Raw genomic sequence first — 22,575 nt, 5'->3', positions numbered from 1 at the left:
GCTTAAAAAATTCATTTAAAACACAACAAAAGTAACGGTATGCGTAAACACATCACGAACTATTATAAACATTAACATTAACTAATAAGCAGTTATGTCGTAGGCTATATATTATGTATTGTAATCTCATTTTTATAATAATATTTAGTAGCAGAATAAATAAATCAGCATATTTTAATCTGCATAATATGTTGTTTTTGAATAATTATTGCATTTATTGTTCACTGTCAGTTTCTATGAAAGGTTTTACTGGATGGATGTGTGGATACAGTTAATAGATGCACGTGCGCCACATACACATTCAGTTCTTGTGCGTGTATTATAGTAAAAACAACCGTTTTGTAAAGATTTACTGCGTTTGTATCATCTATTATGTTAACCCCTAACTGCACAAATTATGCCGGTCTTCCTGGATTTCATAATAAGCATGCCAGTCAAAACGGCAGACTCGTATCCCTCGCAATATAGGACTATATTAGCTGTAGTGGCTTACCGGAAGTTTTACCCATCCGAGCTCAAGATGGCGTCGCCCGCATTTACCTCAGGAATAGTGTGGATAAAGCTCCTATGAAGAACCATCCAGGGGTGATATAGCACCACTATAGCACCACATATGGTTCTATATAGCACAATATGGTTCTACATTACATAGGTGCTACAGTATATGTATATGGCACTTAAAATAGTTCCCCTATGATTACGAGCCAGTGAACCACTTTTAGTACTATTTAGCACCATTGGTTTTTATAGTGTACTAATAAAAGCTAATATCTCAGTTATATTAATGCTTATAACCAGTTAATAGTGAGAATTACCATTATTAACTCACCAAAGTATTTAAAGTGACAAGGATACATAAAAACATGCATTTTAACGTTAGACTTTAAATTTTGATGCAAAATCTACTATTGTATTATATATAATTGATCTACAGTCCATACACAGTATTTAATTCAATTACATCAGTAGTAACTGTAATTAAATTACTGGGAAAATAAAAGTAATCCCTTACTTTACTTTTTTAATGAAAAAGTAATTAAATTAAAGTAACTAATTACTTAGTAATTAGTTACACCGAACACTGCTTGTAATACATCGTCTGAGTACTTAACCTCTCGACGCCCACTAGCTCGAGGGCGGAAAGACGTCAGTTTTTTGAAAATGTAAATTTTTGGGTGAACTATTCCTTTAAAGGAATAAAATGAAAAGAAAATAGCCCATATTTTACTGACCCTCAAGACATTCCAGGTGTATATGACTTTCTTTTTCAGCCAAACGCATATTTTTGCTCTTTTCAGTTTTATAATGGCTTTGGATAGTGCCCCATTTTGTAAAGCCCAATAAAATGGATCTGTCCATCAAAAAACAATTCATGCAATTATTAAATGTCTTCCAAAGTAAAGCAATAATGTAATGTTGGATCAGAGGTGACCTCAACTCTCTCGTCAACACACGTATAGCCAAAGTTAAATTTTTTTAAATATAAACATTTCCTTCGATTCACCTCAGAAGACATTTCATAACCATACACATTAGTTTTTGATGGGTGCGTTTTTGAAGCTTTAAAAAAATTGGGCACTATCTTCCTAAACAGCAGACGACTTAGGGCCGGATCCGTACTGGAGCTGCTGACTTCGGCACGGATCAAGAAGAGTCAGGATAAATCAAATAAGGAAGTCATATACACCTTGGATGGTTTAAGTGTGAACAAAATATGGGCTAATTTTCATTTTGGGTGAACTATTTCTCTAATATCGATGAAATCCTTTTGTTATTGTAAACTGATATACTTATAACATTAACATTTCACAAGAATTTCACAAAAGTTACATTCAAAAACAATATTTGGTTTAGCCTGTCCGTAGCAGGTTATATGATTTCTCTTCAGAGTCTGTTTGTGAAGCTGAGGGCTGTGGTGAAAAAACATTTTTCTTTTCTCTTTTGAGTCATAATGACGTCTTGGATAGATCAGCTCTTCTCTGCTGAACCGTGCGAGTCAATGGGCTGGAATGTACAATAGTCGATAAATGATGTTTATGTGGGCAGGACGATCGACTGGATGTGCTCTGAACACTAGCTGCATCATTTATCAACCACAGATCAACCCTACAGCATGCAACTTAAGTGCTAACAAGTGAAACAGCTCCAAATATGTGTTTGTTAATCACTTCCTTGCAGCGATTAAAACCATTAATTAAAAGTCAACGTCAATCATTTTTGGATAAAGAAAAGTACAGAAGTACACAAAGAAAACATGCTACTCCATTTAGCAACGACGTCAATGAGTTTTCAGTTTGCTCGGGTGTAAACGTTTTGCTTTTGTGCTTTGATTTTTCAGTAGGCCGTGTGTGTTAAATCCCAGATTTCATTGGCAGGAAGGGCTTTCCTCGTGCGGTCGAACAGACTGCCGCTTCGGGCACAAAATCTTGGCAAAGGCCCGGCGAAAACTGCTGTGGCAAAGGGGATAAAGAAAAGGGTTTATGGCCGAATTCAGCCAAAGCAGCCAGAAAGTGACTTCGTACCAATGATGTTCCACGCACGTACCCCTGCAGGCCGCCCGTATGATCACCAGGAGGGTGTACGGTGCCCAGCAGACCCCGAAAACACACACTATGATTGCCAGGGACTTGGCGATCTTCTTGTCTCGGGAGAGCCGTGCGTGACCTCCGCTCCTGCAGGGCCCGCAAGCGTTCGAAGCCTCCTGCGCTCGTACTATCCTCGTCCTTACCCAACCTCTAAACAGTCCATGTCCTTTTTTATTGGTCACCTTCATCGTCAGAGAAACTGAGTGGGTGCTGCTGGGATCTCCGCTGGATGAAGGCGACACTTCCTCGTCGTCTTCGATGACGGCCGAAACGGCCGCCGGCTCGCCGGACGTCATTTTGCGCGTTTTTACGAAGAAAACGGACGAAGACTGGCCGTCCATCACCCTCCAGCCGTCTTCCCTCTCGGTGTCCACGTGCGCCATCCTGTTCCGGTTCCTCCGCTGGATGTTGAGATAGATGCTGAAGTTAAAGAAGGTCACTGAGATAAACGGAGAAAAGAACTCAAAGGTGGAAGCCGAGAGCAGGAAGTACCAGGTGCAATAAAACTCGGCGAAACACTCGTCCTCTGGAACGATGCTCGCTCCGACCAGAAGTTCCCAAAAGATGATAGCCGGACCGTAGAGAAGGAACGCCAGGACCCACACCGCCAACATCTTGAGCACTGCCAGACGTGTGACGCCCTGCTGGGCTCTGTATCTCACCTAGGGAACAAGACATTAGATTAAACAGAGGAATATGAAATAGCTGTGGAGAGGAATCACAAATACAATCCAGCTATCACACCCAATGCAGTCCATGCACGGTGTGACTGTCTCCACTACTTCATGATTTATTCAATTCACAGCCTACACCACAGAGAGAGAGAGAAAAGGAAAAATGATCTCGTTCCCAAGTCCGTACCGCGTAACTGATCGGATATGGCGGTTATCTGATGATTCGGGCCAAAAAAATTGAATTAATTATTATGGCTATTATAAGTTAATCGGTGTGTCCACTAAATCTGCGTGAAATTACAATTTTAAAGGCCAGGCAAGATCAGGCAGGTGAATAAAGTCTAGATTCAAGCTGCGTAACGTTCATTACTGAAAGATACGCCATATCTGTGTTCAAATCCCCTGTGTACTCCCTTAATGTTTTCTGTCTACATAGGCAGCATCTCAAATGAAAGCCATGTATTATACAAATAGTGCACTTCAGTACGAAAATACATTACACACACAAATATTGTGTTAAAGCTGACATATCATTTCCATGTTTAAGTGCTATAATTGGGTCCCCAGTGCTTCTATCAACCTAGAAAATGTGAAAAAGATCAACCCAGCTCCCCTTGTGATGTCAGAAGGGGATAATACTGCCCCTTAATCTGCAATATCCACAATCTGAACCACAACACATGTGATGTCCATTCCAGTGGACGCAGGGTCTGAAAGAGTTAAACACTGGAATAAAAAGGTCTGAAGGGGTTAACCAATTCTGAGGTGTTTCAATACAAAATGCTGGGTTTTTAACCCATTGTTGTGTCAAATATAAGCATTTTCTGGGTTAATTTAACCCAACAGCTGGGGATCGTCCCTTTTTGACCCAATGCTGGGTTGAAAATACCAGAAAATCCAGATTTTCGGAAAAGAGCCATCATTAAAGCTTAACTCCAACATTCCTCTGCATGTATAACTGAGTAAACCACGTGTCCAGGAATAAAGACACTAAATTGATATCTCATTCTCCCCTATTCATTCATTTTACGCACACATAATCGTTGCTTTTCAGCGAGGCGCCCGTGAAAGGAAAAGATGTTTGATTGCTGTGGCGATGTCTTTTGCACCACCATTTCTTTATTTAATTCCTTTATTTCTTCTTCTTTATTCGTCACACTTTAGTTTTATTCACAACGGCAGGATTATTACATGGTTCATTTGATGACTTTGATTATCCAATTGTTAGCACATACAGTCACACCAGTCTTAATGTCATTACTTTAGATAATTATATCACAGCAAGTGACATCTGCAAAAATAATATGCTAGAGATTTTTTTACCAGTTTCCAGAACTAACTTTTACTTTTCTGTCTTTCCAATTTATTTTCTAAACGTAAAAATTAAGCCATTCAGTTTACATTTCATACATTTTTTAGTATGTTTCATATGTGTATTTTGACATCATAAGGTAAGACGAAGAAATGGGTCAAAAGGGACTAAAGCTGCATGCAGACTTGTAGCAACTAGCAGTAGCAAAACGACGCAATCTTATTGATTTTAATGGAAGCTAGGCGAGTTACGGCGTGTCCAGTCACGCGACAAAGTTGAGAAATGTTTAACTTTATGCAAATTATGAGCGACATTTGGGAGCGACTTACAATGAGAACAAAGAATGGGAGTTCACGTCATCCGTCTCTTGTCAGTTACTGGAGTGGACGTTATTAAATTGTTTATGACAACCAGATTTAGAAACGCCTCTTTTAAAAAGACGAGCGACAAAGTCGCTTATAATGTGAATGTACCTCAACCCAGCTGTTGGGTTAAAGTCGTCATGAAATCAAAATTTACTATTATTATTTTTATATAAAATATTGTAGTGTTTATTATAAATGATTTATCTGTGCACCTCATTATTTAAAAAACAGTAAATGTACCCTCATATCTTTAATCAAAAACCTTAGTCTCCTCCCCTTCTCGAAACGACCTCTCGTTACATCCTGTCATGAGGAATGGCATGAGGGCGGGGCTATCGGAGACTTGTGAAAAGATCAAAGCAAATAGCATCATGGCCCAACTTACAATGATCCAATCAGTTCCCATCAGACGAAATCAAGTCCTGCCCATTTTTTCTCATTTTAGAAGCCGTTTCACTCGGATATACATCACGATACAGTAAAGCAGACAATCGCTACTTTTCGTTTCATGGCAACTTTAAATGAACACAGAAAATGTTTATTTGACACAACAATGGGTTAAAACAACCCACAATACGTTAAATTACAACCTTACGGGTTGGGTTTGTCTATTTTTCACCCTATTTTTTTATATTTTTTGTCTATTTTTCACAATTTTTTGTTTATTTTTCACGATTTCTCGTTAGAAAAACCCCAGCATTTTTTTGAGTGCATTATTTATCATCATCAAATAAGATCGATTTTTTTGAGCGAGATGCTTTCTAAAACTTTTGGATATCACAGATCATCACTGCGTGCCAGCTTGAACATTCTGAAAAAACCCTTTTTTTTTATTCATGTCCTTTAATCAATTAAACTTTTCACTCAAATTCTTATCATCAAACTTTGATTTCATATATTGATTTTTTTCTTTGAAGAGGTCTTACTCAGCCAATATTAAAGATATCAAGGTTATATTTTACTGAAGGTTTTTTTACATTAGATAGGATGATTTTATGGTGGTAAATCACAAAAAAACGACTTTAGCTGGTTTTCACATTTCACAAACAGAAGAATATCATAAGCAGTCTCAGGCTTTAGGATCTCTCTCTATATTCTTCTTTGTCGACATACGCCAACGTAAGACAGACAGGCATAATTGTCTCAGCGGCTGGACAGCAGGGTTAGTGTGACAATAAATCTGTCTTCACGACACCAACTCATTCTCTAGAGTCCAGCACGAAACACTTTCCATTTCAGTCATTTGAAATGACAAATGGAAAGATGACAAGCAGAGAAAAGGTTCATCTATTCTTAAAAGCCACGAGTCCTCCAGGGCATCATCTCATGATAAGCCAGTGCTGATTTCGCTCTGAAATTACTGCAAATAATAGTTTTCTTAGGGCAGCGAGGGACATCTGAGTAACGTTACAAACATCACAGCGTTTCACACTTTCTAGTGCAGAAGTCCTGTAAATAAATTCTGCTTGTGACATATATTGGCAGTTTCGGTTTTGACATGCCACGCCCTGAACAAAAGGTTATTGAAGAACTGTCTTGTTGAAATAAAAGTTGGTTGTCGTAAAAATCTAAATTAAATTGAACAAAAACACTTCCTGGTCATGTTTCACCGCATCAAAAGACAAAAGTGACACAGCAAGCGATAGTCGTCATTTCACTGTCTAGGTTAATTATAGACCTGATATAGTCTGACTAGGAGTAGTCAAAATAAACTTGAATTTGGTTACATTTTTGCCAAAATGGTAATTTTATTTTATCTTACTTTAATTTTAACGTTATAATAATAAATACAAAATCGTTAATCTCTTTCCCTCTTCGAAATGACTTCTTTTTACTTCCTGTCACGAGGAATCGTGCAAGGGCGGGGCTATCGAAGACTTGTTTCTGCCCGGGAAAAGATCAAAGTGATTAGCAATTAGCAGCATGGCCCAACTTACAACGATCCAATCAGTTCTCGATGGACGAAATCAAGTCCAGCTTTACCTTTTTTATTTTATATAATTTTTTATTTAATTTTAACGTAATAATAATAAATTATGATTCCCCTTATTTCTTTTATCAAAAACGTTAATATCCTCCCCTTCTCGAAATTACCTGTCTTTACTTGTCACGAGGAATCGTGCGAGGGCGGGGCTATCGGAGACTTGCTTCTGCCCGGGAAAAGATCGAAGCGATTAGCAATTAGCAACATATCCCAACTTACAACGATCCAATCAGTTCTCGATGGACGAAATCAAGTCCAGCCCTACCTTTTTTCTTATTTTCTAAGTCCTTTAATTTTATTTAATTTTTTATTTAATTTAATTTGAATGAATTAAAAATAATGTAATTTCCCCTTATTTCTTTAATTAAAAACGTTAATGTCCTCCCCTCCTCGAAATGACCTACACTTACTTCCTTATTTTATTTATTTATTTATTTATTTTTAAGCTATGGTCAGATTTAATTTTCACTGACTGCCCAAATATTGCCTTGCTTTAGCCTTGACAACTGGGCTGTAGTTGAATGGCTTAGACGTCTTTAAAACGCAAAATTGTTTGCTGGGGAGATATTACTTTGAGTTTAGCTCAGGTCAACAAATACTCTGTCTGTGTGGATTACACAAAAAAATGTGTTGAGGTAAAAGCGTAAACAGGTAAATTAGGTTCAAATGAATAATTTTATACTTAAAACTGTAGTATAGAAAGAACCAGACAAATAGTTAAAGCCAAATGATTCCAAATTCTGTTTTTAAATGTCAAGTTCACAATACTACTACATAAACAGCCATGTCTGATAATTCAAGGCTTCTTGAAATGTCATATGAAATGTGAAATTCATGCGAATGACATGGTGGATTGATTCCTACGAAAACAATTACAGATTAAGCATATAGACAAGCTATAAACAGAAAGGGTGATATTATCTTAAACAATGATTACATTAAAAGAGCAGGATGAAAAATGTATTTGCATTCCTATGCATTATGCATGAATACACTCCTGGGATGTCATGATTGTATAATGTATTTGGATAACAGCGAAGAAGGAACTAAAAGTTATGCTGTTCACAGATATTCAATCTCAAGCTGATGAGACCTTTCAAAAAGTCTTGTAAATTCCTGTAAATGCGCTTTCGTGGTGGGTATCTACGCTTTAATGTTTTTTTTGATATTCCAAAACTTTTTTTATCTATTTGGTAGGTGCAGGAAATCAATATTTGCGTTACATGATTCTTTCAAATGCTGCTCTGAAATATGAAAAGCCATTTTGAAATGCAGGCTGCGAAATGGGCTTGTATGGCCTCTTATTTAAGGACCTCAAGCACCCACATTCATCATCATTTCGTGGTTTGGAATGGAGATAAATGAGCTCCCATTGAATAAAAAAATACTGAACTTCCTTCCTGCCTTCATTGATTTCTTGCTTGGTTTACAGAATAAACATCCACTTAAGCACTAGCGTCGGGAAGATACTTTAAAACTGTAGATATGCAAAGATATTACATTAAAGATGCTGTTTTGAAAAACATGTTAGCTACACTTCTAGCCACTAGCAAAAAGTAGTAAGCAATATGTCAATTATGTAAATATCTGATTATATAATTTATCATTTATTTTGAGTAGCTCAAAACAGGGATTTTAAATAAACAAATATCTTGAGGTGAAAACATTAATCAAACAAATAACTTTACACTATATAAGCCTGAATTCACTGGAATTCAGAAGTATTTTATGAGGTGGCTAATTCATATGAATTATTTTAAAGTTAACAGTTCAAAAACACCCCTAAAGTCTGTCACTACATGGGGTAGAATAAGATTGTAGTAAAAAGTATAAGACTGTATAAATTTGCTACCTTGTAAAATAGTAAAATAGAATTTCGAATAGATTCTGGTTGAAACATAGTTGAAAAAACTTTGAAAATAGGTAGAAAATTGGTAAATTACATATTCTGCTATACAAAAATCATAAAATTGTGACAGATATGACCTACTGTCTCACTACGGAAAATATAGTTGTATATTTTGTACATATTTATAACAGAAGTATTTTATAAAAGCTAATTTGTATTAATTATTTTGAAGTTAACAGTTCAAAAACACCCCTAAAGTCTGTCACTACATGGGGTAGAAGAAGATTGTAGTAAAAAGTATAAGACTGTATAAATTTGCCACCTTGTAAAATAGTAAAATAGAATTTCGAATAGATTTTGGTTGAAACATAGTTGAAAAAATGTTGAAAATAGGTAGAAAATTGGTAAATTACGTATTTTGCTATACAAAAAACACAAAATTGTGACGGATATGAGGTACTGTCCCACTACGGAATATATAGTCGTATACTTTGTACATATTTACAACAGAAGTATTTTATAAGAGCTAATTCGTATTAATTATTTTGTAGTTAACAGTTTAAAAACACCTCTAAAGTCTGTCACTACATGGGATAGAAGAAGATTGTAGTAAAAAAGTATAAGACTGTATAAATTTGCCACCTTGTAAAATAGTAAAAAAGAATTCTAGTAGATTCTGGTTAAAATATAGTTGAAAAAACGTTGAAAATGGGTAGAAAATTAGGAAATTAAATATTTTGCTATACAAAAAACACAAAATTGTGACGAATATGAGCTACTGTCCCACTACGGAAAATATAGTTGTATATTTTGTACATATTTATAACAGAAGTATTTTATAAGAGCTAATTCGTATTAATTATTTTGAAGTTAACAGTTTAAAAACACCTCTAAAGTCTGTCACTACATGGGGTAGAAAAGATTGTAGTAAAAAAGTATAAGACTATAAATTTGCTACCTTGTAAAATAGTAAAATAGAATTCCTATTAGATTCTGGTTGAAATATAATTGAAAAAATGTTAAAAATAGGAAGACAATTAGGAAATTAAATATTTTGCTATACAAAAAAAACACAAAATTGTGACTGATATGAGCTACTGTCCCACTACGGAAAATATAGTTTTATATTTTGTACATATTTATAACAGAAGTATTTTATAAGAGCTAATTTGTATTAATTATTTTAAAGTTAACAGTTCAAAAACACCCCTAAAGTCTGTCACTACATGGGGTAGAAGAAGATTGTAGTATAAAGTATAAGATTGTATAAATTTGCCACCTTGTAAAATAGTAAAATAGAATTTCGAATAGATTCTGGTTGAAATATAGTTGAAAATAGGTAGAAAAGTGGTAAATTACATATTTTGCTATACAAAAAACACAAATTGTGCAGGATATGAGCTACTGTACCACTACTAAAGATATATAGGTGTATATTTTGTAATATTTACAACTTTTGTAAGTAAAGTTGTATATACTTGTACGTTATTAGCGACGCTAATTGTATATACTTAACCTCATTCAGATCACTAAATAAACCCTAGAAAAAATATTTATTTTCCTTACAGTAGCTACACCAGTTGGGTTTGTTGCTCCTGTTTTATATCAGACAACATACACAAACAGGAAATAAAGGTCAGGATGAGGGGGCAGCCTTGTTATTGCGCCTCACTGTGAGTCATTACAGTGTGTAGATGCACTGGGCAGCTGCCCGCATTTCCGAAATAGCTGACGGCAGAGTGTCAGTTGTAAACCTGAATTAAATAAAGCCACCACAGAGACGTGACAGAAGAAGTGACACCTCGACACTTTAGCTCTCCGACAGAAGCACTTCAGTGCAACAACTCAAGAGTACAAAGTGATAGAGAAGAAAAACAACAAGCTTTTATCGTAAAACCAAGTTTGTGTGTGCTTTTCCAAAACTTGGTGTAGTGCCGACGTAGGCAGCATTTTAAGGCTAAATTCACTCTTCTGACAAGAGACATCAATGCATGCACACTTCACACAGAAGACAATCCCAGAATACACTGCTACAAGCTCGCTATATAAAAATTCCAAGATGGCGGACTAATGGTTGAACCAAATTTAAAATGGCTTTTCAACATGCTGACGCATCTTCCGAAATCAGTTTAATTCAAACGGGTCTTTATGTTGAATCACTAAGAAATATGAATATGAATGGATGACTGTGTTCGTATCTAACAAAAGCGGATATTCACATGAAATTGCACTGAAAAATTCATGACCACAGAGGAGCAGAATGGTGAGAATACGGAGGATGCAGTCTGCTTGCGTCTATGCTGAGTCTCTTATCTATGATCTGTCAGTGGGGCTAAAGCAGAACTCATCCGTTTATTATGCATCTGATTGCAAACCACAGTCTTCAGTGTCTTGGGCAAATGTGGGTTTAGTGAACGGTTCACTCGTTTCAAACAAAGCAATGTGTACCGTGCAGTGTACCATCTGTGCATGTGATGTTTGTGCACTGGAATATAAAAAGAGTTTGGTTTCAAAACGCAATAAATCCATTTTGACTAATTTGGGTAAAAATGTTTTGGTCTGCTCGTTGACTTGGAGTAAAATAATGGAACGTTTTTCATAAGATCCCCTGGGGTCAATGTGTTAGCATGACAGAAGCTTAATGCTGTCAGGAGAACAAGCAACCGTCGGCATTTTTCCTTTTTTTTTGCGTTTTGGAACCAAACTCTTCATATACATTCACCTAACGGATTATTAGGAACACCTGTTCAATTTCTCATTCATGCAATTATCTATAAACCAATCAATCACATGGCAGTTGCTTCAATGGATTAAGGGGTGTGGTCCTGGTCAAGAAAAAGAGCAACTTTGACTGTAATCAGAGCCGGCCCTAGACCTTTGGGGGCCCTAAGCAAAATTTGGTCGGGGGCCCCTTTGACCGTTTTAAGTAAGGCTTAAAGAAAAGCAATGACTACCTTATGACTATACTGCACATATTATATCTACTATGTTATTTTTTTAAAATGTGTCTAATAAATTATGTTTTAATTATTCTATGTATACTGTATGTTAATGAGCTTTTTTACATTTGGTCCTGAGTACGTATTTCGTTATTATGTGGCAACATGTAGCCTACAGAATGAAAATAAAAGACCTTGGGGTGGTCCCGGACAGGGAATATCTTAAGACAGGACTCGGCCTTAGTTTAATTAGAAAACATAACTAATTTTAACAAAAATGCCTTACTAAAAACATTATTTGTGTGGATTTTGAGGCAAAACAAAGGGCACTGGTGTATTTTAAGATATGTCAGTGCAAGCTTTTTTTCAGATTGGACAGCTCTTAGCCTACTTTTATTTTAGTCCAGGACTAGTTTAATTCCTTTCAGGGAAACTGCCCCCTTGAGTTCCTGATTTGAGTTCCATGTTTGATGTCTAACAGAAAAATATGATACCACTGACTGAACTGAATGACAGTGCAGTGCAACAAACACACACTGATGAACTTGCTGAATAAAAACACTGATAAAGTGACTTTCACTGACCATCAAAGAAACATTTTTAATTGACACCAGAGTTTAAGAGGCACAAACAACAGCCTATATATATTATTTAAATAAAATAGAGTAAATAGAATAACATTTAAATAAAATATTATATAAAATAATGAATATAACACTTAAATGTTTACATTTTTCAAATAAACAAAATTAACAATAATATCTAAAACACCACAAACAAGGTTAATAGTACCTAACATTCGCTATAACAATATATTATCCCTTACTTAACTAGCATAACAAAAGTTAATAGGCTTGTTTGAGATGAGCTAAATCTGACAGAAACATAGGTTTGTGGATAATAACAATTAACTTGCAAATAATATTAATAATTGAAGATTAACAATTAACATTGCATTCATAACATTAATCTAACAAAGTTGGCTACTGTATGTCATATGCATTGCTATAGTTTAAATATTAAACACTGAACAGTGACATTATACACTTTTACAAAGGCTAAGCAGGTGGTTTGTCTGGACATGTTACCACGCATATACGCATGAGTTAGTTTACTCTTACACATAAAATACTTTAAATTCAGACGTTTACCAACAATATAATTACACTAATGACATAAATATGTAGAAATGACAATGGCATACGTGAAATATAAGCGTAACAGAAGTAATTAACACTTTAAACCGTTCAAATATTAATTATTAAGCTTAATAAACCAATTCACGTTATGATGGCAAATATAAGAAAGAGAAGTCAAACAGACCACAGTTTGGTCATTACCGAAGTCAAATAAGATCCACTTACTTCGCATTTACGCACAAACACATATAACATTAAAGAAATTGTGCTTAAAGCAACAGCAAAAGTTCGCGTCTGTATCAGAGATCCGGCTCAACTCAACTTTGCGTTCTGTGGGCGGGATTTTCGCCTGCACATAGATCGCGGGCACTGATTGGCTGCTGCGCTGTTTGCTGTGTGTCAATCAATCTCGGCAAGAAAGAGATCTTATTAGCGAACTTTCATAATAACTATAATAACAAGTAACAGCCTTTTTAACATTGCCATATTAATAAATAATGAATATTTATATTTATTTTATGTTACTTTTGATGAATGATTTTTTTTCAACCACTAGCTAAGTGACTTTAGGGGGCCCTCTGCTGGCCACGAGGCCCTTTGCAATTGCAAGGTTCGTTTAGTGGGTGGGCCGGCTCTGACTGTAATAACCACTTGTTACAACCGAAGTATGCAGCAAAGCATTTGTGAAGCCACAACACGCACAACCTTGAGGCGGATGAACTACAACAGCAGAAAACCCCACTGGGTACCACATATCTCCACTACAAATAGAAAAAGAGGCTACAATTTGCACGAGCTCACCAAAATTGGACAGTTGAAGACTAAAAAAAAATGTTGCCTGCTCTGATGAGTCTCAATTTCTGTTGAGACATTCAGATGGTAGAGTCAGAATTTGGCGTAAACAGAATGAGAACATGGATCCATCATGTCTTGTTACCACTGTGCAGGCTGCTGGTAGTGGTGTAATGGTGTGGGGGATGTTTTCTTGGCACACATTAGGCCCCTTAGTGCCAGTTGGGCATCATTTAAATGCCACGGCCTACCTGAGCATTGTTTCTGACCATGTCCATCCCTTAATGACCACCATGTACCCATCCTCTGATGGCTACTTCCAGCAGTATAATGCAACATGTCACAAAGCTCGAATCATTTCAAATTAGTTTTATGAACATGACAATGAGTTCACTGTACTAAAATGACCCCCACAGTCACCAGATCTCAACCCAATAGAGAACTTTGGGATGTGGTGGAACGGGAGCTTCATGCCCTGGATGTGCATCCCACAAATCTCCATCAACTGCAAGATGCTATCCTATCAATATGGGCACCTTGTTGAATCAATGCCACGTAGAATTGAGACAGTTCTGAAGGCGAAAGGGGGTCAAACACAGTATTAGTATGGTGTTCCTAATAATCCTTTGGGTGAGTGTAAAGTCAACATGAAATCCCCAACAGTGATGCTTCTTAAAAAAGTCTTTTAGTTATTAACAATAATTGTGTGAGGTATGTTAACGGTAACCAGCATTAAATTACTGTGTTCGATTTTGGATGCCAAGTACTTTTTAGGTATTGGTATAATTTAACCAATGAAATGGTTTAGGAGGCAGGGGAAGTTGTTACATCTGTTTTAATGATTACGACAACATAGTAACAAACGTTAATAATTGATGTACTAGAAATGTGTATTAGGCTACATCCAAACAAAGACAGTGCTTCCACTATCCGATCTTTTTTTTTTGCCATTTTTTCCCTTTATTTGAAAATTTAAGGAAAGGACAGGGTGGAGAGAGGGGTATAGCATCGGCAAAGGACGAGAAATGTGTGCAAACTAGAATAATGCAGAGATCAGGGAGCTCCTCACTATCCGTGCTGAAATTGAGATCGACCGCCAGCTCTATAAAACAGCGGGTGTCATGCAAGTTCATGATCAGATCAGAAAATACATGCATGTGGTTTCTCCAGAGAGAAATAGCTACACATCTTTCCATGCATTTTCCATAATGTGTGTAAGAAAACGGCTAAAATATACAGATTGGCTGTACACACGAAGATGCAACAGTGTCGGTTTCAGATTTATCCACGCTGGGAACCGTTTGAAAAAAATAGCTGATTCAGGCTCCCAAAACACTGGATACGTCTGGACGAAATGCCAATTCGATATAAAAATATGTATAGAGCTAAACGCGTCTCTTGGTCAACTGTGATTTTACATCGACATCAGGCAAGCAGACAAGGTGTTTATACTTACTGCTCGCGTCACAGACAAGAAGCGATCGTAGCTGATTAGGACAATATTGAAGACAGAAGCCGTGCACAGCAAGTAGTCCATCACTAGCCACAACTTGCACAGTCCACGGCCCAACATCCACCTGCCCGTCAATACATAGGGGATATAGACTGGAATGCAAAAGGCCCCTGGAAAGAGAAACATCAGTCATGATATAACAGACTCTTCAAAGTGTAAAAAAATGAATGAATGATGTCACAAAGGATTCGCTTCACAATATGAGCGATAAACCCAGAACTATTATGAAAAGGTCATCGAGTATCAATGGGAATGGGGACTCTGGTTTAACTTTCATTGCTTTTCTAAACCTGGACATAGAGTAAGGAGAAAGGAATACAAAAATATACCCATTTCATTCCTGCCCTATAATCCAGTCAAATGCAGAGTCGTTGCTCTGTTATTTAGAGCTTTGGAGTTGGTTGGCATTTGAAACTCTACGTGGGCATGTGGCAAGGTAGACCGGCCCCCTTTATCGTGGAGCCATGGAGATAGACCCAAGTTGTTTGAAAGACCCTCCGCTGTGAAAGCAACAAGCACTACATAGTTTGAGCGCTAATGCCCCTAAGCCGCAAGTAAACACTCGAGGAGGCAGAAAAGGTTTTGGTGAATAGAAAGATTCTGTGCGGGTGTTGAAATGAACCGCAGATAGGATCTCATCTCTTAATGCACTCTGAATCCAAGCCAATAATTTATGGTGCTGGCACATCGCAGAACACCAGAAAACCAAGGGTCTTTTTGTCAGTGTTGTATAGAGGCATGGATGGAATTGTTAGTTTTACCTACCACCTGACGGTGAATTTAAATGTCACACACAGTAGGCTATGTGGCGTATATTCTAGATAGTATCTGACAAAAGCATAGATATAAAGGCCAAAAAATCAAGGCTGACTTAGTTATTTGGATTTAGGAGGCTTTGGGTTTTATTAGATTTTCTTGACAGAGATTTACCAGTGAGGGGGTTCACCAGTCAATACGGATATCTTGAGAGTTATGTAATACAGAGATATACATAACACAATGTAATCACAACAAATGAGATTTCCGTAATTTGTTTAGTAGAAATTTGAAAATGTCAACAACCACAAGGCCATTCATAACTATTTTACAAAGTCCCTAATTCGTACATCTGGTTTTGCAACAGTGATGTTCTGATTACAGGTGGTGCCAGGGGCGGGGCTTTATATATATATTTTTTAAATATTTTATGTATTAGTCATCTTGTAAAATATTTTTTAAAAATTGTTAGATCAGGCTGGAAAATGAAAGCTCAAGGCAATTTGTAACTAATTTACAAAGAGGCAAATCTCAGCTTTCGCACAGTGATGATGGGATTAAGGGTGGTGTTAGGGGCAGGGCTTTTTATTGCTTTTTTAATTATTTTACAATTCATATGAATTAGCCACCTCGTAAATTAGTAACACATTTTATTAAGATCAGGCTGGAAAACGCAATCTCAAGACAATTTGTAACTAATTTACAAAGGGGCTAATTCGTGCAATCTCATTCATGAAATCTGCTTTTCCCACAGTGATGTTGGGATTACTCGTGGTGTTGGGTGTGGGGCTTTTAAATATTGCTTTTTTTTCTCATTTATACAAATTATTCACCTCAATTTAATCAAAATCAGGCTGGAAAACACAGTGTCAAGGCAATTCTTAGCTAATTTACAAAGTGGCATAATTTGTACCATCTCATTCATATGAAATCTGTTTTCACCCCTGTGAGAATGGGATTAGGGGTGGATTTAGGGGCGGGGCTTTATTAATGCTTTTTTTCTAATTATTTTACGAATTCATACGAATTTGCCAAAATGCAATGTCAAAGCAATTCGTGCAATCTCATTGGTGAGATCTGCTTTCGCCACAGTGACGTTGGGATTAGGGGTGGGGCTTTATCATTGCTTTCCTTTTTTCTAACTATTTTACGATTCATATGAATTAGCCACGTTGTAAAATAGTAACAAATTTTATTAAGATCAGGCTGGAAAACGCAATCTCAAGGCAATTCGTAATTATTGTTTTTTCTAATTATTTTACGAATTCATACAAATGGTATTAGGGGCAGAGCTTTATTATTGCTTTTTTCTCATTTTTTTAACGAATTCATACAATTTGCCAAAACGCAATCTCAAGGCAATTTGTGCAATCTCATTTGTGAGATCTGCTTTCGGCACAGTGACGTTGGGATTAGGGGTGGGGCTTTATTATTGCTTTAGTTTTTTTATTATTTTACGATTCATATGAATTAGCCACCTGGTAAAATAGTAACAAATTTTATTAAGATCATGCAGAAAATGCAATCTCAAGACAATTCATAATGAATTTACAAAGTGGCTAATTTGTGCAATCTCATTTGTGAAATCTACTTTAGCCACAATGGGATTACTTCTGGTGTTAGGGGCGGGGCTTTATTAATGCTTTTTTCGATATACAGGGTTCCCAACCCAATCCTCAAGGACCTTTGAAGGACTTTCCAGGTCAAATACCCTCAAATTCAAGGACTAAATGTGGGGACACATTTCAAAAGGAGCAAGGTTACATTGTGTTACCTTTTAAGATACATTGTTACAGTTCCCTTTCGAGGGAACTCGCGCTGCGTCACTGCGGTGACACTTTGGTGTGTGTCTAAATGTGTATATCAAATTTAACCAATGTTGAGGCTTAACAACAAAGACAGGGTGACGCGGGAGCCAGGAAGTATATCGCTATCTGAAATATTGCCAAAGACGGTATTACAGGGACGCAGGAAGTATTGCAAGGGAGACGCAGCGCCTCGTTCCCTTCTCGAGGAACAACAGTACGTAACCGTTTTCATTTGTCAAACACATTAAAAATGGTAATATAATATGGATATATGGATTTTTTTCCAGAAAACTTCTTGCATAAAATAGATTCAAGCACTTTCAATGACTTGTATCTATGTATGTATATTTTCAAAAACTTCCCAGGGTCTTGAATTTCCCCCCCAGATTCACAAACTTTCAAGGATTTCAAGGAACCCTGCAATTATTTTACGACTTCATACGAATTTGCCACAACGCAATCTCAAGGCATTTCGTTTAATTTACAAAGTGGCCAATTCATGCGATCTCATTTGTGAGATATGTTGGGATTAGAGGTGGGGCTTTATTATAGCTTTTTCTAATTATTTAGCATTTTACCACATAGTATTAAAATTAATTATGCTTACGATTGATAGTATTATTTGCTGTGCATGATCAAAGCTTACATGTGAATCTATTGCGTATGGCTTATAACGTTTTACCTTTAAAGGCCATGTTGCTGTGGTGTGTGTGTGTGTTTAACTTGTTGAGTTCCAGAAAGTCAGCTCGGCCAGTCGGGGTGTGAAACACAACAGGATGCAATAGCTATTTGTGAAAGCTATGGCAGCTATTAGTGTAACAGGGACTTTTCAAAAGCATAAGTGAAAATTTCCATCGAAGGAGACCCACCCCAATTCAACTCATAAATATCTTGGGTCGAGGGACAGGCGGAGAGGCTTGCAGCTCAACTGTCGGCTGATTCGCATTGGTTTTGTGTAGTGACAGGGAAAGCTGTTACCTAGATCTCTGGAATACTTCATTTGAGATTCTTTAAAAAAGATTACGTTTATTACGTTGTCTGACCTTTTCATTCAAAGAACATGCAGGACGAATAAAGTCCAACAAAGATCTGGCTGGAAAACACAGTGTCATGGCAATTCTTAGCTAATTTACAAAGTGGCAATTATTGGGGGGGGGCTTTATTATTGTTTTTTTCCGAATAATTTTTGTTTTTTTTCCGAATAATTTTCCAAATTAACATACGAATTTGCCAAAACACAATCTCAATGCAATTGGTAACTAATTTTCAAAGTGTATAGCTTTAGTTTTTTTTCCAATTATTTTACGAATTCATATAAATTATTCACCTTCGACTGGAAAGCGCAATCTCAAGGCAATTCGTAACTAATTTACAAAGCGGCTAATTCGTACGATCTCATTCATATGAGATCTGCTTTCGTCTCAGTGACGTTGGGATTAGGGGTGTTGTTAGGGGTGGGGCTTTATTTTTGCTTATTTCTAATTATTTTATGTATTTATACAAATTATTCACCTTGTAAAATAGTAACGAATTTAAGTGATATCAGGCTGGAAAAAGCAATCTCAAGGCAATTCATAACTTATTTACAAAGTGGCTATTATTCGTGCAATCTCATTTATGAAATATGCTTTCGTCTCAGTGACGTTGGGATTAGGGGTGTTGTTAGGGGCGGGGTTTTGTTATTGCTCATTTCGAATTACTTTATGAATGAATACAAATATTCACCTTGTAAAATAGATACCAATTTTAGTAAGATCAGGCTGGAAACGCAAATTTCAAGGCAATTCATAACTAATTTACAAAGTGGCTAATTCGTGCAATCTCATTCGTGAGATCTGCTTTCGCCACAGTGACGTTGGGATAAGGGGTGGTGTAATGGGCGGGGCTTTATTATTGCTCATTTCTAATTATTTTACGTATTTATACAAATATTCACCTTGTAAAATAGTTACGAATTTTAGTGAGATCCGACTGGAAAATGCTATCTCAAGGCAATTCGTAACTAATTTACAAGTGGCCTATTCGTGAAATCTGCTTTTGCCACAGTGATGTTGAGATTAGGGGTGGGGCTTATTTATTGCTTTAGTTTTTTCTAATTATTTGACGAATTCTTACGAATTAGTCACTGTGTAAAACAGACACCAATTTTAGTAAGATCAGGCTGGAAAACGCAATCTCAAGGCAATTCGTAACTAATTTACAAAGCGGCCCATTCGTACATTTTCATTCATATGAGATTTGCTTTCGTCACAGTCCCGATGGGATTAGGGGTGGTGTTGGGGCGGGGCTTATTATTGCTTTTTTAACGAATTCATACGAATTAGCCAACTTTGTTAAAAAGTTACCAATTCCTACATTTTCATTCATACGAGATTTGCTTTCGGCACAGTGCCGATGGGATTAGGGGTGGTGTTAGGGGCGGGGCTTCATTATTGCTTTTTCATAATAATCATACAAATGCATACGAATTAGCCACCTCATAAAAGGCTTTCGAATTCTAATGAGATCAGACCGAAAACACAATCTCAAGGCAATTTTAACTATTTTAACAGGTGGCTAATTTCCATCACATTTATAAGATTTAGTTTGATCTTTCTTCCCAATGACGGTGGGTTTAGAGCTGGTGTTAGGGGTGGGGCTTTACTATTGTTTTAATTTAATAACCCTATGAATTCATACGAATTAAACACCTTGTAAAACACTAACGAATTCCAATGAGATAAGGCCGGAAACACAATCCCAAGGCAATTCGTGTAACTACTTCATGAGGTGGCTAATTCTTCCATCACATTCCCTTCACGTTGTTAGTAAATGGACACACTTCAGTTAATCCCCTAAATGTGCACAGTTATTGGCTGATGCTAATTATCTGAAAATGATCAATTCATCACAGTGTGAGTGGCCATCTATTGCTTGTTTTTGTTTCTGAGAGCGATCCAAGTCACGCTGAGGTTTTGTATAGAGGACCTAATAGTGAAATGGGGTTTAATCGAACTCCTTTTGCTTTGTAGATAAATGGGTCCAAAGCACTAAAGACGATAAAAGTATTACTACAAACATGTGCATTTACATCTAACCAACCAGGCATGCCAATAGATGTTATCTTGCTCTACTGGGACATAAACAGTGCATGTACAGATCGATATATATTGGTCAGACTGATACTGTATGACATTTGACCATTTGGAGATTATCGGCATCAAATGGTTACCAAATGTGCCTTGCTGGTTTACAGAAATGTCACATTTCTAAATCCATATTCTTGAATCGACTAACAGCCTGGCAGGTATATGGACAAAGAGGATTATATTTGCATGGTATATTTTTAAGTGACATACTTTATAGTACAAGTATACATTGTATAAAAGTTTTATGTACATAACAAGAAAAATACAGTGGTATATTCTAGGATCTGCTATAGTTTATACTGCATTATATTATAGTAATTATATTATAGTATCTTGTAGTATTAACTATAGTAAATTATTAAACTGTAGTAATATTATGTAAACCTTTTATTGGGCACATCTTTGTTTAACGTTTTCCTCAAATATTTAGCTAATCTGAAAAACTAAACCGGCACGTTTATGTTTGTCCATGCACGTTAAAGTCTGGTATTTTAAACTTTCCTTTTAACTCTCTTTTGTATCCACTATACAATTCCAATGCAAGTTAAAATCTTGATACATACCAACGAGAAAGTCTGATATAGCCAAATTTAGGAAGAAGTAATTGCACTGATTTCTGAGGCTCTTGTCCACGACGAAGGCGAAGATAACCAGCGCGTTCCCGACCACCACCACGACCACCAGGGTTATCATGAGGATCGCAAGAATAATCATCGTGTACCCGGGGAGCGCGGTCACATCCGAGCTGACGGCCGTGATGTTGGCGCTGGAAGAATTGATTCCAGAAAAGCAGGTGACCATTGTCAAACCAAACACATCTGGAAAGCCAGCAACAGGTTTGTGATCACCGTGTGCCTTTTTTCCGGCGATAATGATGACAGGTAAGTTTTCATCGCCTCGGGCTTGCGTTAACTTCAGTGCGCATCCACAATATTGTTCCCACTGGCGACTCCAAACGCACAGGGAGCGCGCCCATCTCTGAAGCATTCAAAGCAACACCTGCAACTAATATGATGTGCTTGTTTTCTGAGGGGAACTCCATGAGATGGTGAGTCGAGTCCATGCGCTGAGACTAAAAGCAGAGTTTCTGGTCTTTGACTTTTCAATTAAGATGCGCGTTCCCGTCAGACGCGCACGTCAACTGTTGCGCGCCCAGCCTCTTCTTTCTGCGCTGTCCTCAGAGAAATCACAGATGCTGCTAGCGCGCTTTGTGAATATGTGACTGACGCGTGCGAGCGGCATAAAAAATGATAAAAGGTTCCCGGTAAAAGCTTTCACGCATGCTGCTTTATCTGTCCATCCATCCATCTGTCTGTCTCACCATCCATTCAAGAATCTATCTATATTTCTTTCTGTCTGTCTGTCTGTCTGTCCGTCTATCTACATATCATCCAAGTATCTATCTATCCATCCATCCATCCATTATCCATCTATCCATTTATGTGTCTGTCTCTCATCCATCCATCTTTGTGTCTGTTTGTCTGTCCCTCCACCCGTTCATCTAAATGTGTGTTTGTCTGTCTGTCCGACTGTTTGTTTATGTGTCTGTCTGTCCATCGATCCATCCATCCAAGTGTCTGTCCGTCCATCCATCCAACCAAGTGTCTGTTTGTCTGTCTTTCCATCTGTCCTTCTATGTGTCTGTCTGTCCGTCAATCCATCTAAGTATCTGTCTATCCATCCAAGTGTCTGTCTGTCCGACTGTTTGTTTATGTGTCTGTCTGTCCATCA

General features: G+C 37.0%; 1 protein-coding gene across 1 annotated transcript; it reads right to left on the bottom strand.

Annotated features, from left to right (window-relative positions):
- Positions 1 to 1,672: 1,672 nt before the first annotated feature.
- Positions 1,673 to 22,219, bottom strand: LOC129453833 (histamine H3 receptor). The gene is given in 4 exon segments (XM_055218214.2): positions 1,673 to 3,247; positions 15,096 to 15,262; positions 21,408 to 21,716; positions 21,719 to 22,219. Coding segments are annotated over 4 exon segments (1,377 nt in total). The 5' UTR covers positions 21,738 to 22,219; the 3' UTR covers positions 1,673 to 2,365.
- Between the last annotated feature and the right edge of the window lie 356 nt (positions 22,220 to 22,575).

The sequence above is a fragment of the Misgurnus anguillicaudatus genome, chromosome 23 (assembly GCF_027580225.2).
Source record: "Misgurnus anguillicaudatus chromosome 23, ASM2758022v2, whole genome shotgun sequence".
NCBI classification, from domain to species: Eukaryota; Metazoa; Chordata; class Actinopteri; order Cypriniformes; family Cobitidae; genus Misgurnus; species Misgurnus anguillicaudatus.
This window is presented reverse-complemented; position numbering and strand designations above follow the sequence as displayed.